Here is a 16,609-nt window from a genome sequence, read left to right on the forward strand (position 1 = left end):
ATATATATAAGAACTGTTTTAAATTTTAAATGTTTGACTTAAAAAGATGAGAAGAAATTTAAATGCATTTCATTTTCTTTTTTGTTAGGAAATGCATAACAACTGAGCTAATTACCTTCAACTAAACTAAGAGCACTAACAACTAATTAATGGCGTTTAGATGAGGAGAGGAGTTTGGCTAGCTGAAATATTACATACAGTATTGTGTTGCATCTATGTTTCGAGAGAGATTGGGTGAGCCACACCAGGTTATCAAAGCACTTAAACTGATTCATTTCATAGATGAGGATAGAATAATAATTGGTTGGATCATTCAACTCGAGATTATCAGAGAATGGTCTACAAGATGCGCACATCCACCAACCATTTTCTCACTCTCTCTCTCCCCAAACCCTTCTTGCTATTCTTAAGTCACTCCTCCTCACTCAAAAAATATCCACTCCCATTCTACAGCATGTCCACCACCTCCCAAGAGTTTATCATCACATTACATTAAATTCCACTCGAAGTTAACAGAACCAACCTCACCTATCCACAGTCTTTACAATCAAAGAATATTCAGCTCTTGTGAATAATAGCAAAGTCCACCACACACACACACTAAAATAGAGATAAGACTAAATGTTGTAGAACAAGTGCCAGGAAAACTCTTCGGTATTTTTTTATCTTTTACTGTTTCACTCTTTGGATTGCAGCCATACTGGGGCACTGCCTTGAAGGGTTTTAGTTGAATAAATCTACTTCAGTGTTATTTTGAAGACTGATGCTTATTCTGTCGGTCTCTTTTTGCTGAACCACTAAGTTACAGTGAGTTAAAGAAACACCAGTAGTCAAGTGGTGGTTGGGGGGACATACACAAATACAAAGACATATGCACACACACATGATGGACATCTTTTAGTTTCTGTCTACCAAATCCACTAACAAGGTTCTAGAAGACGACACTTGCCCAAGGTGTTGTGCAGTGTGACTTGAACCCCAAGACCACATGGTTGGGAAGCAAGCTTCTTAACTATAGAGCTGTGCCAGAAATATTGTTATAGAGCTTGGTTCAGAGATTCACCTGGCTGAGAGTGGATACCGGTACGTTATAACAAAACTTCAGCAGTTTATAACAACACTACATCAGCTCAGATCATACACAGTTCAAATCTGAACTAAGTCCTGGACTCAATATAAATTGCTGACACAGATATACAAAGCTACTTGGACACTGCAATAAACTGCTATTCACTTAACCTGGGTTCTGCTGTAAACCTCATTTACTTCCTTGTTGAACATGAGTTATATACCATAACCTACTTGTTCACTTATCCACTGAACCTGGGTACTGCTGTAACCTCTTGTTCACTTCCTCACTGAATCTAGGTACTACCATAAACCTCTTGTTCACTTCCCTCTTGAACCTGGATACTGATGCAATCTTTTATTCACTTCTCAAAAACTAATGGAGAACTAGAACTTACAACTGCTAGATAGTGAAATATTCAATTATATAGTGAGCTATAGTTGGTAGATGGAACCTATGTATAGCGAGGTGGACTGAACTAATAAAGACAGAGCTTGGCTGGTGATGTGATATAAAAAAACTATTGTTCCATTGGTTTGTAGTGTGGCAGTGTATCAAATCAGATTATTGATGAACCAGAATAATATCAATCGATGTAAATCAATAAAGATGACTAAATGTAAAGTGATTAGGGGACCTAATTAATTAAAGAGAATTAATCATGCTAGAATGATGGTTTGAAAATGAAATGTCTCAATCAGAAAGTTAAATTTTTTAAAAATTACAAACTTGTAGTTGTTCAAGGCAGTTATGATCTAGCAGACCTACGATCAAAGGTGTTCCAATTATGGCCATCCCAAGTTTTATTCAAATACAATGTATCCAGGATTACATTACTCAATATAACCTTCATTTGTTGAGAGAAGGAAAGAAGCTTGTCTGCTTTTTCTAAAAGGTTGAGCCAGTACGTAATAGCCTCCTCGTTGGCTACAGCTCACGAACGAGATAGCAGCTTGATAACTGGAAGACATAGCAGTTTAGATATAGTTATTATCAAATGTGTGAACATGTGTGTGTGTGTGTGTGTGTGTAACTAACTATACCCTTCCCTTACATATTTGTGGCCAAGTACCAGTCTTCTTGGCTAGAAAACTGAACAGCTAGGTGTGAGAATAACATTCAACCAAGCCCTACAAAACCACCATATAAGCTGCTCTAAATTCATATGTAAACATTCAAAGTCTCATGCAATAAGGGGGAGATGGATGTAATATATATATATATATATATATATATATATATATACGTATATATAGATAGATAGATAGATAATTTAAATATGTGAAATAGTATGTTTATTTTCTTAAAATGTAAAATGTTAAGACATACCTGAAAAATATTACTACGATGTCCGCTGTCAAATACTAAAGCTGGCCGACTTTGAACCCAATTCCATAAAACAATGTTCAAATCATCTGAACCACTTGCAAGTAATGTGCCTGGAATAATAATAATAATAATAATAATGATGATGATGATGATGATGATGATGATGATGATAATAACAAGGCCTGAAATTCGATTACATCAACCCCAGTGCTTGACTGGTACATTATTTTATCGACCCTGAAAGGATAGAAGGTAAAGTTGATTCTGCCAGTTTGCTGCCTTAATAATAATAATCCTTTCTACTGAAGGCACAAGGCCTGAAATTTAGCAAGGAGGGGACTAGTAGATTACATCAATCCCAGTGTTTCACTGGTACTTAATTTATCGACCCCGAAAGGATGAAAGGTAAAGTTGACCTCAGTGGAATTTGAACTCAGAACGTAGCGGCAGTCAAAATACCGCTAAGCATTATACCCGCTGTACTAACTATTCTGCCAGCTCACAACAACAATAGTAATAATGATAATGATAATAATAATAATAATAATAATAATAATAATAATAATCTTTTCTACTACAAGGCCTGAAATTTTGGGAGATGGGGATATTGATTCTAGTGTTCAGCTTATTTTATCGATCCCAAAAGAATGAAAAGCAAAGTCAAACTTGGCAGCATTTGAACTGTGAATGTAAGCTGGACTAGTGTACTAGCAATTCTGCCAGTTTGCCACCTTAATAATAAGAGTAATAAATGAACAAAAATGGTATCAGAGGGGCAATGTATACCCTGCATGCAGATAAATTTTTTTGCAAATTATAGTGTGGCTTACAATTTGTTGCTTACCCATGCTTTTTAATTGAACTGAATTTTTTTTTTTTAAATATCACCATAATAGGTATTTATACTCTGATGAAATTAACAAATCAACTTGTAAATAAATGAAACCTTTCAATCCACCACTGTACACACATACACACAGAGCTGCATATCTATGTGTGTTTATGAATGTATGTATGTACTCGCGTGTCTATGAGCATAGGTACACCATGATCTATGCATACAGATGAGGGTCGATTCATATGAAATAGTTAAAGAAAATATTGTAGATAATTTGAGAAGTATTTCACCAATATAGGTATTTACTCAGGTGAAATTAAGAAATCAACTTGTAAATAAACAAAATCCTCAAATCCATCACTGTATACATACATGCATGCATGCACACATATCTATGTGTGTATCTATGTATGTTTGAAGATAATCAAACCAAATTTTCATCATTTCGAGCCACTCACCCAATGAGTATGTCTGCCAAATTTGGTGAAAATCCATTCAGCTGTTTCCAGTAATTTTGCAAGCACACAAACAGACAAAAATGAGTGATTACAATACCCTGCTTTTGTCTACGTGTGCATGGAAATTATTTTTCAAAACAAAATTTTGAAATTTTCTTTCAAAATTGCACCTCAAAGGGGCAAACAGAAAAAAGATCAAACCAATCCACTCTATGTATTCTGGTGGTCTTTAATAAATGATATAGAACACATAAAAACATCCAGTCCACATTATGAAGTGGTTGGCATTTGGAAGAGCATTCAGCTGTAAAAACCATGCCAAAACAGACAGTAGCCTGGGGTAGTCTTCTACCTAGCCGGCTCCTGTCAAACCATCCAACCCATGCCAGCATGGAAGGCAAACATTAAACTATAATGAACACTTGAATTTATAAACAGACTAACAAACTCATGAGTGATATGATGTACATCCTGCTGATTATAATAATAATAATTTTGAATTGAGGCACAAGGCCAGCAATTTTTGAGGGAAAAGTCACTCAGTTAAATCAATTTCATTGCTTCATGGGTCCCTATTTTATCAATTCTGAGGGGATGAAAGATAAATTTGATCTCAGCAGGATTTGAACTCAGAACATAAAAAGCTGAAACAAATACCACACAGCATTTTGTCTAATGCTCTAGTGATTCTAGCCAATCCACAACCCTTGAGGAAGATGATGATTTCTTAAATAGCCAGAGAGCCAGAACTTGGGAGAGAGGTTTAGTGGCTTTTATTAATCCTAATACTTGACCTGTACTTTATTTTATCAACCCATGTAAGACAAAAGGTAAAGTGGACCATGACATGATTAGATGCAGAATGTAGAGCTGGAACAAATACCCCAAAGCATTCACCCCACCTCCTCCAAAAAACCCTAACAGTTTTTGCCAATCAGTACAGTTAGATTAACTGATAGACAACATAACAGTTAATAACAGCTAATAAACAGGCAATGTAAGAGCAAGATGGGGCCCTCCAACCCACCTCGGAATGTAGTAACTCAGTATAAGAACTAATTCAAACTGTGATGACCTGTCCAATCCGACAGTTTTATCACCATTCCAACTTAGTATAACAGCCTTATCACCATTTCAATTAGTATGACAGTCCTATCACCATTTCAAGTTATGACAGTCCTATCACCATTTCAAGTTATGACAGTCCTACCATTATTTTGTTTCTCATTATACCAACAAAGAAAGTAAATATAAAAAAGTGATGAAATGAGAGTTCTACTGTCATATTGCCAAAGATTACATCTTTAAACATGCTTGTATCAGGTTTCTTGTCATGAAGACTGTAACACTTGTTCATTCTGTGCATTTTTTTAAATAATTTTTTGGCTATGTACCAAAACCCCTTTCATAGCATGCTATTAGGTAAGAAGCTATGATGATAGTATTGTGGCCATAATACAGAGAGAGATACATAATTGTTGACCACAAGAGGACTCATTCTCAGCTGTCATAGCAATGTTAACCAAGATGACACAATAGTTTATTTTGAAATTGGCTCTAGCCAATGAGTCTCTACAAATGTCCAAACTCAATTGCTTGTAGCTACACCATTTTTCTAAGTTGTTAAATGTATGTAGGGATCAAATGCTGAGCTGGCAAGAGGTGTAGCTGTTTAATGTAAGGGAGAATCCAGCCTTTACCAACCATGTTTTGTTATATACAAAGATTTGAAGAAGCTCTGATTAAATTATTGTATTGAAGAGCAGCAGATGTATTGGTACAGCCTTCTCCCATGAGTAATACTGAGCCATACACAAACAAAATATAGCATCAGCATTTTCGCATCCGATTATTTTTAAGTAGGCAATATTCTATGGCCAGATGCCCTTTCTGTTGCTAACCTTTCCAATTTCAGATAGAGTATTTTTACTCAACTGGTTTTTACACATTATCAAGCTAGAAGACTATCTAATCTCTATCTCTCTCTCTCTCTCACACACACACACACACACACACACACACATTAATGAATGACAAATGAACAAGAGTTATGTAACCACTCAGTTTACAGCTGATTTTGCAACATCTTATAGCCCCAGAACCATTTATTAATTGATATTATGGTCTACTCTAAAGCACATAAGTATACTTAAGTCTAAAGGCTAGTTATTGCCTAAGCAAAATCATAATATACACATGCACACACACACACACCCTATTATCTTTGACCTATTAACTGCAACTATGCTGGGGCATCATCTTGAGTTTAGTCTAACAAATCAATCCCAGTACTTAATGTGTACAAGGCTATTAATTAGATAATAATTACATACTTTACTACTGTATTATTATAACTAGTTAATTAGTAAAATCATTTATATATTAAAATATCAGCTCAAAACTTGCAATCAAAGTCAAACAATGAAGCAATAATTAACTAATAATTACTTTAAAAAATGTAATTACTAGTTAAAAATTAGTTTTAAAAAATCATTGTTGTGTCAGACAAAATGTTTAGCAGCATTTCTTGCAATATTGCATTCTGAGTACAAATGCTGCCAGGCTCGACTTTGCATTTCATCCTTTTGGGATCAATAAAATAAGTACCAGTTGAGCATTGGGGGTGGGGTGGGGGTCGATGAAATCGACTTAACCCCTCTCCAGAAATTGCTGGTCTTATGCCAAAATTTCAAATAAATTATCAATACTTTAAAAAATAACTTCATTGAAATAGCAAGATGTGAGTGAATAATAACAAGCAATGTCAGAACAATTGGTAAGATGAAAACTTAACATCTCCATAGTTGATAGGACAACAGCATCAACAGAGTATTGGACAAAAGAAATGTAAACATTTAGTCATGCTTTGAGCTCAAATCCTGCACAAGTCAACTTTCTAAGATTAATAAGATAAGGTTTGATATAATTGACTACCCTAGTAATGGCCACAGTTCCAATCATTGAAACCAATATTGTGTGGTAAGTAGCTTGCTTACCAACACATGGTCCTGGGTTCGGTCCCACTGTGTGGCACCTTGGGAAAGTGTCTTCTACTATAGCCTCGGGCCAACCAAAGCCTTGTGAGTGGATTTGGTAGACGGAAACTGAAAGAAGCCCGTCGTATATATGTATATATGTGTGTGTGTGTGTGTGTGTGTGTGTGTGTGTGTGTGTATGTTTGTGTCTGTGTTTGTCTCTCAGCATCGCTTGACAACCGATGCTGATGTGTTTACATCCCCGTAACTTAGCGGTTCGGCAAAAGAGATCGATAGAATAAGTACTAGGCTTCCAAAGAATAAGTCCTGGGGTCGATTTGCTTGACTAAAAGGCGGTGCTCCAACATGGCCGCAGTCAAATGACTGAAACAAGTAAAAGAGTAAAGAGTAAAAGAGTATATCCAGACATGTTGATAAAATATGTGCAAAGACTCCAGATTCTGAAAAGTAAACCCTCTTCGTACCAGTCTGTTCAAAGACGACCCTTGGGTCTATGATACAAACTTCTTGTTTTAAAGTGATCTAAATTAAAACCTATCAAAACACCATGTTAATCTATGTTCCAAAATCTAGCTTAAAAATTACAGAGATATTTTACACTTTTCAAAATTAATTGAAACAAAGCCAGTATATTTCAACAGTAGTACAGCAACAAAGGGGTTAATAATAACAAAGTTATTTTATTAAATTCTTCACTTTTTAAAAATTGAATGAAAGGCAGCGTATTCCAACAGAAATATGGTTACAAAAGGTTTAACGTGATTTAAGTTCAAACCTTCCATCAAAATTTCATAATTTATGTTCCAAACACCAGCTAAATAATGACAAAGTTATTTTACTTAATTCTTTATTATTTTCAAATTAATTCAAACAAAACATATTTTAACAGAAATACAGGAACAAAAGGGTTGATAATGACAAAGTTATTTTACTAGATTCTTTATTATTTTCAAAAGTAACTGAAACAAAAGCAGTGTATTCTAAAAGAAATATGGTAATACAGTGCCAAGTTAAGTACATGAGAAAATCATCATCTCTAGGATAGGATGTCAGTACTCTAGATTACATTCTCAGAAAGCTGATTCCTACTAGTAACAGCTAAGTAAACATAAAACCTACCCAGTGACAATAAAAAAACAAACAAACAAAAAACAATAGATTATCAAAAGAGTGATGAGCTGGTAATATACCATGATATATATATCCAACCAGGTCACTTATATGACATTAAGTAAAATCCAGGCTAATGTTTAATACCAACCATTTATTGCCGATTTCAAAGCATGTTTTGATTATCAGTTAAGTAATCTGAGCTAAGTAATGCATGTATTAATTACATAACATGAGATTGGTGTTTACAAAATGTTTAAAACTTGTATGAAAAAACATCCCACTAACTTGCTTATATAAGATCTTTTATAATGAGGTTTCTAAAACAGAGACATATTGTATGAGGCAGTATTCACTGTTGTGTAGATAATACAGTTATATTAATACAATGGTTTCAAATAAAAATGAAGACAAGGTTTTTGGAGTAAGTTCTTTGAGAACTTATAACAGTATTGCAACACTGGAAGGTCTTATAATAAAGTCAATTAACTGGGGCTAAACTAAAACTAGTCTTAAAGTTGGAAATGTGATCATCTGAGATTCTGTTAACTTTTTGATACCAGCTCACCTGAGAGTGCCCTAGGTTCTATGACACCAATCCCTGCTTTAAACTGATCTAAATTGAAACCTTCCAACAAAATTCCATGCTAATTTATGTTTCAAATACCAACTAGCAAATGACATAGTTGTTTTACAAAACTCTTCATTATTTTCAAAATTTATCAAAATAAAAGTAGTTCATTTCAGTAGAAATATGGTAACAAAAGGGTCAACTTTTTTAACCCCTGAATACATTTTAAAGGGTACAATTTGATTTGACTATATCCCTGTAAAACGCACTGCTCTTAAAGATACTTCCACTACTCTTAAGGGGGTGATCTGTTGATTTTTTTTTTTTTTATATGGCGTAACCCCAGATTTGTTTCATGACTTCCATGACTGGCAGTGTTGCAATATTGTTATGAGTTCTCAAAGAACTTACTCCAAAAACCTTGTCTTCATTTTTATTTGAAACCATTGTATTAATATAACTGTATTATCTACACAACAGTCAATACTGCCTCATACATGAAGTGACATGAAGTTATTTTCTGAGTAGAGATGTGGCCTTTATGCTTGAACCACAGTAAATCCTGCTAAAAGGTATACAAGAATCAGGCCATGGTGTTAAATGGTCAACCATTCAAGGGATTAAGGGTCTATCACCAAAGTTGTTACATTAAAACAATGGCACACCTTCATGGTGATGCTGGTAGCGGTAGGGGTTGTGAGGAATGAAAAGAAAATGGGGCAAAGAAATTGCAATGTTTAAAATAAAATTAACATTTTCAATCCATGAGCTCACTTTAGGGAGCATGATTTTGTCTGACCATACCCCTAGAAGATGCAAAAACAGGTGAACACATAGCTTTGTGCTTCCAGCTTGCTAATTATCCGAAACATCATTATTTTCACCTGTAAACAAAAAGCCAGGTAGCCCCCCACCCCACTTTTGTGTCTTTTGGGTTTATAGCCAAATGCAACTGCACCCTCTGAAGCATACTCATAGGTACAAAGGGTTAAACCTAAAGAATAATAAGTACAGATTCATGTACCACTAAAAGACTAAATTCGGTAGCTGCATTGAATTAAAAAGACTGGCAGATAGCATGATGAACTACATGTCATTGGTGACAGGAGAGACAGTTATCTGTAAAACCATACCAAACTCAGGACACATAACAAACAATTGCTTTCTTTGTTGTTGTATATCAAATGACGACAGTGCATGTAAGAAACTGTATTGAAACAGACCTGTCAAACCCTTCACCAGCATGGAAAAAATACAAATACATAAAGTGGCGATAAGGGTAACACAAAGACAATATCCTCAACCACTTTAAAGATTATATACTAGGAAAGGCAGTAAAGTTATGTAGCAACAGGTGCAGGTGTGGCCGTGTGATAAGAAGCTTGCTTCCCAACCACATGGGTTTGAGTTCAGTCCTACTGCATGGCCCCTTAGGCAAGTGTCTTCTACTAAAACCCTGGGTTCACTAAAGCCCTATGCATGGATTTGTTAGACAGAAACATTGTAGAGGCCCATGGTGTATGTGTGTGCATATATGTCTGTGTACATGTGTGTATGTGTGTGTTATTGCCTCCATGCCTTCATATTGCATGATAGTTATAAGCAAGTGTGACCTTAATGCATGCGGTGTTCTTTGTTTCTTATCTTCTGTTTCTGGTCATGGGGAAATGTTGCCTTGCCTGGAAACAGGTGATGGCTGGCAACAGGAAGAGCATCCACCTGTAGAAAACCCACTACAACAAAAATTCTGTCCAACCCATGTGAGCATGGAAAAGTGAATATTATGATGATGATGATATCACTATAGACAAATATAAAGTCACTTTATGTTGATGCAATGCTCATGAACTTTTGCAGAATCTTTAAGACTGGTGAAAAGGAAGAGGGGGCTAGGGATACTATACTCAAATAAAGACCCAACCAAAATACTTGCAACAAAGTGGACTCAGCTGAAGGTACTCAAGGTGTTAGGTAGTTAAAGCAGGTAATAGATTATACTATTGAGAAATATCATTAAAACTATATCAACAACAGTTTTCCCATGTACCATCTCAACATGATCGTATGGTCTCTATACAAGTATCATCTTCACATGAAGCTATGGTTTCTCTACATGTATTATTTTCTGCATGAAGGTACGGTCTCTATAATTATCACCATGTATCATTTCCACAAGATGGTATCGTCTTCAGACAGGCATCATCTCTACACGAAGCTATAGTTTCTATACATGTATCATCCCGATATGATGGTATGGTTTCCATACAGGCAACATCTCCACATGAAGCTATGGTTATTATTTTCTACAAGGTCAACTCAGTATACATTTATCATTTCCACATGAAGGTATCATCTCTATACATTATCTCCAATTATCATCTTCACAAACCTGTCAAGTCTGCTCTATTACTTCCCAAATATTTCCACCATTAACTCACAGCACTTTTTCTTTCATCTAACACTACCCAGTCCATAGTCATCTCCATGCACCATACCATCAAAACTATTAATCCTGAACAATAACATACTTTTCCATCCACTTCTAAACTTGCTCTATAATTTAACAAATTGCATCCAACTAGATTTTGGTAAATGGGGAACCAAAAAGAAACCTCTCAAATACCATCATCACCATTTAACATCTGCTTTCCATATTGACATGGTTGGATGGTTTGACAGGAGCTGGCAAACCAGTGAACTGTGCCAAGCTCTACTGTCTGCTTTGGCATGGCTTCTACAGCTGTGTGCCCATCCTAATGCCAACCACTTTACATAATGTATTGGGCACTTTTTACATGGCACCAGCAAGGTTATCAAATAATTTGCAAGACAAAGACTACTCAACTGAGAGGAGAAGTAGCACTGAAGGAAGTGGCTTTGTATCAATTGAAGTGAGATTAAAGTATAATACAGAGATAGAAACGGGTGCTTTGTTGCAGAGGTGACACATGGCTACCCCAGTTAAGAGAGAGAGAGGATGGCGGTGATGTATAGAGATATACCATCAAGGTACAGGGGTGTGAATATAAGTAGTACAGAAAATTGGACAGGGTAAGTGGACAGGAAATTGTTGGTAGGGGTCAACAAAAAAAATCTATCCAGCAAGAGTTAAGTATTGTTTAAAAAAAACAGGACTTACATGTAAGCTACAATAAGTTTCACACTCAGATAGTACAGTAACTGCTTGTACAGTGTACTGTATACTATCCTGAAATTGTTCAGGCTCAGAATAAACATTATTTATTAAATGATGTGTGTGTTCTTGTCTTAGTATTACATGATAATTAGAAGTGATTGTCACCATTATGTAAGCAGTGTCCTTTGTTACCAATCTCCAGAGTACACGTGTCCAGTCGTGAAGAAATATTACCTTGCTTGGAAAGTGGTGAGGCTTGGAAACAGGAAGGACATTCAGCCATTGAAAATCTGACTCAATAAATTCCATCTGACTCATGCAAGCATGGAAAAGTAAACGTAATGATGACGATGACAACAATGATGATACACTTTGTTTTGAATGACAGTACATACAGTGAATGTGTCACTACAAGATAATGTTAAAACCCTGTTAAACAAATTTGACTCAATTATTTCCCTACTCATTCCACCTGCCAAACGTGGATGGCCTCTAAAGTTTAATTACCCAACATACCAACAGCTAAATCTCTCTCAAATCACACCCTACGTTAAAAAAAAAAAAAAAAAAAACAGCAAAAGAATAATGTAATTGGATAATGTAATCTTAAACTATGCCATAAAAAAAAGAGAACTACAGCTCCAATGCTATTGGTCACAGTATTGCTTAATCAGGAATGACCTTGAGCTATTACAACAAAATTTCATTGAAGATAAAACCTTCGATGATGACCCAGATTTATAAAAGATTTTGATAGTTCATCTTTTTCTTTTTACTTGTTTCAGTCATTAGACTGCAGCCATGATGGGGCATCACCTTGAAGAATTTTTAGTCAAATGATTTGACTCCAGTATTTTTCTTTAAAGCCTGGTATTTATTCTATTGATTTCTTTTGTTGAACCACCAAGTTACAGGGATGTAAACACACCAACACCAGTTGTCAAGGTACAAACACACACACACACAAACAGATTCCTTCAGTTTCCATCTACCAAATCTACTCACAAGGTTTTGGTCAGCCAGAGACTATAGTAGAAGACACTTGCCCAGGGTGCCATGCAGTGGGACTGAATCTGGAACCATGTGGTTGGGAAGCAAGCTTCTTACCAAGCAGCCACGCCTGTGCCTATGTTTTATAAATACTAGAGATGGCTGCGTGGTAAGAAGCTTGTTTCCCAAACATATGGTTCCGAGGTCAGTCCCACTCGATGGTACCTTGGGCAAGCATCTTCTACTATAGCCTCGAGTTGACCAAAGCTTTGTGAGTAGATTTGGTGGATCGAAACTGAAAGAAGCCCGTTGTGTGTATCTGTCTTTCTGTGTGTTCCCCCATCATCGCTTGACAACCAGTGTTGGTGTATTTGCATCCCTGTAACTTAGTAGTTCAGCAAAAAAAGCTGACAGAATAAGTGCCAGGCTTAAAAAAACATAAGTCCTGGGGTTGATTCATTTGACTAAAAATTCAAGGCATGGGCACAGTCTAATGACTGAAACAAGTAAAAGATAAAAGATGAACTATTAATATGTACAATTAACTACATGTGAAAGTGAACTACATTATACTCATAATGGTTGAAGTAAGTAAACAAAGTATAAGGTCATTTGCATTCTAATTAACATAACATGTAAGCACATAGGCCAAACGGTTAACAAGTTCATCTCACAATCAAGAGACTAATTTCAATAGTAGTGTATAAACAGCAACTATGTACATTTTGTCATTTCCTGTTTTAGTCTTATATTTTATTTCTAAATCACTTCAATGTGTTAGTCAAATGGTAAGCAACCTTGAATGTTTCAATCTTATAGGCACACATGTACTATATGAACTAACAGGGTACATTTATAGGGCACACGTAATATGAATTTATGGGATACACTTATATGATAAAAATTTATGGGGCTCACTTATGTAATATGAATTTATGGGGCCAACCTGTAGCATATGAGCTTATGAGGCACATACACAATATGAACTTGTGGGGCAGACTTACGCAATTTAATCTTGTGGGGCATACTTACATAATACAATCTAATGTGCACACACATATATATATGACCTTCTGGAGCAAAGTTTATCTTGACAAGATTTGAATTCAGAATGAAATGTGGGATAAAATACCACAAAACATTTTTCTGATACTCTAACATTTATGCCAGCTTCACACTTTGTTCCACCACTTGGGCAATGGATGAAGGCAGCAATACAAAGACATGCATACAGTGTGGGGGTATATACCCAATCAAACGTGTAAAAAAACATCATGATGATGATGGTGATACACAATTTTGATATAGGAAGACTGCTATTTAGGGACCAATAAATCCTGAATGCCAAGGGCCACAAATATTGAAAATGAAATAGCATTGATTAAATCAACTCCAATAACTGACTGGTAGTTTTGTTTTTTTATTAATCTCAGGAAGATGAAAGGAAAAGTTAACTTCAGTAGGATTTGAACATAGAACAAAGAAATAATACTAATATTATAGGTCATTTGGTGCTCCATCCTCTGCTTTAATAATAATAATCTATAGTATAATAAAGAAATGCTTATTAATTAGTTTGATTTATGTAACTTTTACTCAAAGAATGAAATTATTAAAGTCTACAAAGTCCAGAAAATTCTTACAAATTCCAATTTTAGTTTAGTTTTTAATCAAAAAAAGATTTGAAATTTTTCTTTTATTGTAAGATTGAATCATAAATCTAAAATTTCTTCACTGCAGCATGCATCCATCTGTCCATCTGCCTCTCTCTATAGCTCTATTTAGTCATTTCTATAAAATTTTTATTCACTGAAACATGTATCTCTCTCCTCCTCCCCTGCTCTATTGAAGTGGTTTCATTGAAAATAAGTGATTACATATAATTTTTTTTTTTTTGAGATATTTTGAGAATGTTTATGAAAATTTTAACAGTATATCTATCATATCAAACTTAGAGGTTATATTTTGTTATAGACAAATGTGTTAACCATAATTCTTTGAATAATGAAAGTCTAGGGTTGTTGTCTGAGCCAAGATCAACTTTGTATTTAGTTAGGTAATATATATATATGTTCACTTCTTTTTTCAACCTTTTCCTCCCTTCAGTCTGTTTCTTCTCTCTCCTTCACAAACTTCATTCATAACCCTTACCTTGTAATTCCTTTTAACCTTTTAGCATTCAGATTATCCTGTTAATGCAATGCTTATTCATTCACACAAAACTAGTATAACTCAATAATCTAAAAAACTATATATTTAAATATTATATATATCTTTTAAAAACACCAAAACAATAAATTTAACCACTATTAATTACATCATAAAATTTAATAAATTTATTTTATAATCAAAAACAATTAATTTAAAGTTATTTAAGATTAATTATTATTAAGCATTATCTCAAAGCTTCAAGATTACAATGATGTGATTTTATATTTTTAGAATAACTTTGTAAGGAAGGGGTGAGTCCAGATTTAGCCATTTTGGACATAAAACAGGTACAATATTTGGGCCAGATACAGCTGGTTTAAATGCTAAAGTGTTAAAACTTTTTGTCTTTCTCCAGCACATTCTATCACTTTCACTATTGTTCCTTGCAACACTTTTCTTACCTCTTTCTCTCTCCTTTTCTCAGCCTCTACAAAAGTTATTCAGTTGTAGTCAACTATTTGTTGCATTATCTAGAGTTCATCAGAAGACCAATGTAAAAATATTGGCTGACAGAAATGGAGTCAGTATATTTATTGACAAGGAGATTTTCTCTACAAGGAGATTTTCATTAACAGCAAAATATGCTTGTTAGAATGTTTCAAAAAGTGGAATTAACAGTTTTCGTTTTTTGAAAAAGTAGTAAACATTTGTGAAGAAATAAAAGTTTTTTGGCAAATTCCAAGAGAAGTAAGATGATTGATGAATGTGAGTAAACAACACTCAAAAGTAAGTTGTTTCATTGCATTCACAGGTGGAAAAAATATATATATATATAGACAGAAATGCATAGCACAGCAGTTTCCTACAAGCAAACATGACAAAGCCGAAAACCGTCTGGAGGGCAGTGTTTCTGCCAGCAATATTAATAATAATAATAATAATAATAATAATAATAATAATAATAATAATTTTTTTTTTCTAATTTTTGGCATAAGCTGACTACACTGACCCTGAAAGGATAAAAGGCAAAGTTGATTTCAGAGTGTGAAGAGCAGGAACAAATACAGCAAGTCATTATGTCTGACATTTAATGATTCAGCCAATCTATGCCTTTTTGCAAAATATTAAAAGGAAATAATAATAATAATAATAATCCTTTCTCCTATAGGCACAAAGCCTGAAATTTTTGGGGGAGGGGATAAGTCAATTACATCGACCCTAGTGTTCAACTAGTACTTATTTTATCGACCCTAAAAGGATGAAAGGCAAAGTTGACCCTGGCAGAACTTGAACCCAGAGCATAAAGATGGACAAAATATTGCGAAGCATTTCACCTAGAGTGCTAACAATTCTGCAAGCTTGCCACCTTAACAATAACAACAACAATAATAATAGTTCTAATTTTGGCACAAGGCCAGCAATTTTGAGGGGAGAGAGAAGTTGATTACATTTACTCTGGAAGGATGAAAGGCAAAGTTGACTTCAGGGTGTAACGAGCGACAACAAATACTGCAAGTCATTGCCAATCTATGCCTTTTTGCAAAATAATATTAATAAGAGCACTCAGTGAGCACAAACCTCTACCAAAGCAACACTAATGTCCTCTCAACAATTAGCCAGAGATGATTTTTTAAAATGTGAATATCTGAAATAAACTCAACTGCTCTCACAAACAAGAATACTAAAAATGAATCCAACCACGCTAAAAAATTAAGTAAAAAAAACAGGAAAATTAATCCAGAATCCATATCCTGAACCAGATTGATCCCCAAATCTAATAAGTTCATGCCAGTCACGAGACCAAACATCCCTGAAAGTTTCATCCGAATCCATCCAGCAGTTCTTGAGATATTTTGTCCACGGAAAACAAACAAACAAACATGACTGAAAACAATACCTCCGCATTTGCTAAGGTGGAGGTAATAATAATCCTTTCTACTATAGACACAAGGCCTGAATTT

At 34.8% G+C, this 16,609-nt stretch overlaps 1 protein-coding gene across 1 annotated transcript in view; it reads right to left on the reverse strand.

Moving 5' to 3' along the window:
• LOC106878884 (DDB1- and CUL4-associated factor 8) overlaps window positions 1-16,609 on the reverse strand; it is a 69,174-nt gene that overhangs the window by 23,981 nt on the left and 28,584 nt on the right. The window contains exon 3 of the mRNA XM_014928228.2: window positions 2,399-2,508. Within this exon, the coding sequence (XP_014783714.1) occupies window positions 2,399-2,508 (110 nt within the window). The remainder of the gene's footprint in view (window positions 1-2,398; window positions 2,509-16,609) is intronic.

Source organism: Octopus bimaculoides, chromosome 5, assembly GCF_001194135.2.
Source record: "Octopus bimaculoides isolate UCB-OBI-ISO-001 chromosome 5, ASM119413v2, whole genome shotgun sequence".
NCBI classification, from domain to species: domain Eukaryota; kingdom Metazoa; phylum Mollusca; class Cephalopoda; order Octopoda; family Octopodidae; genus Octopus; species Octopus bimaculoides.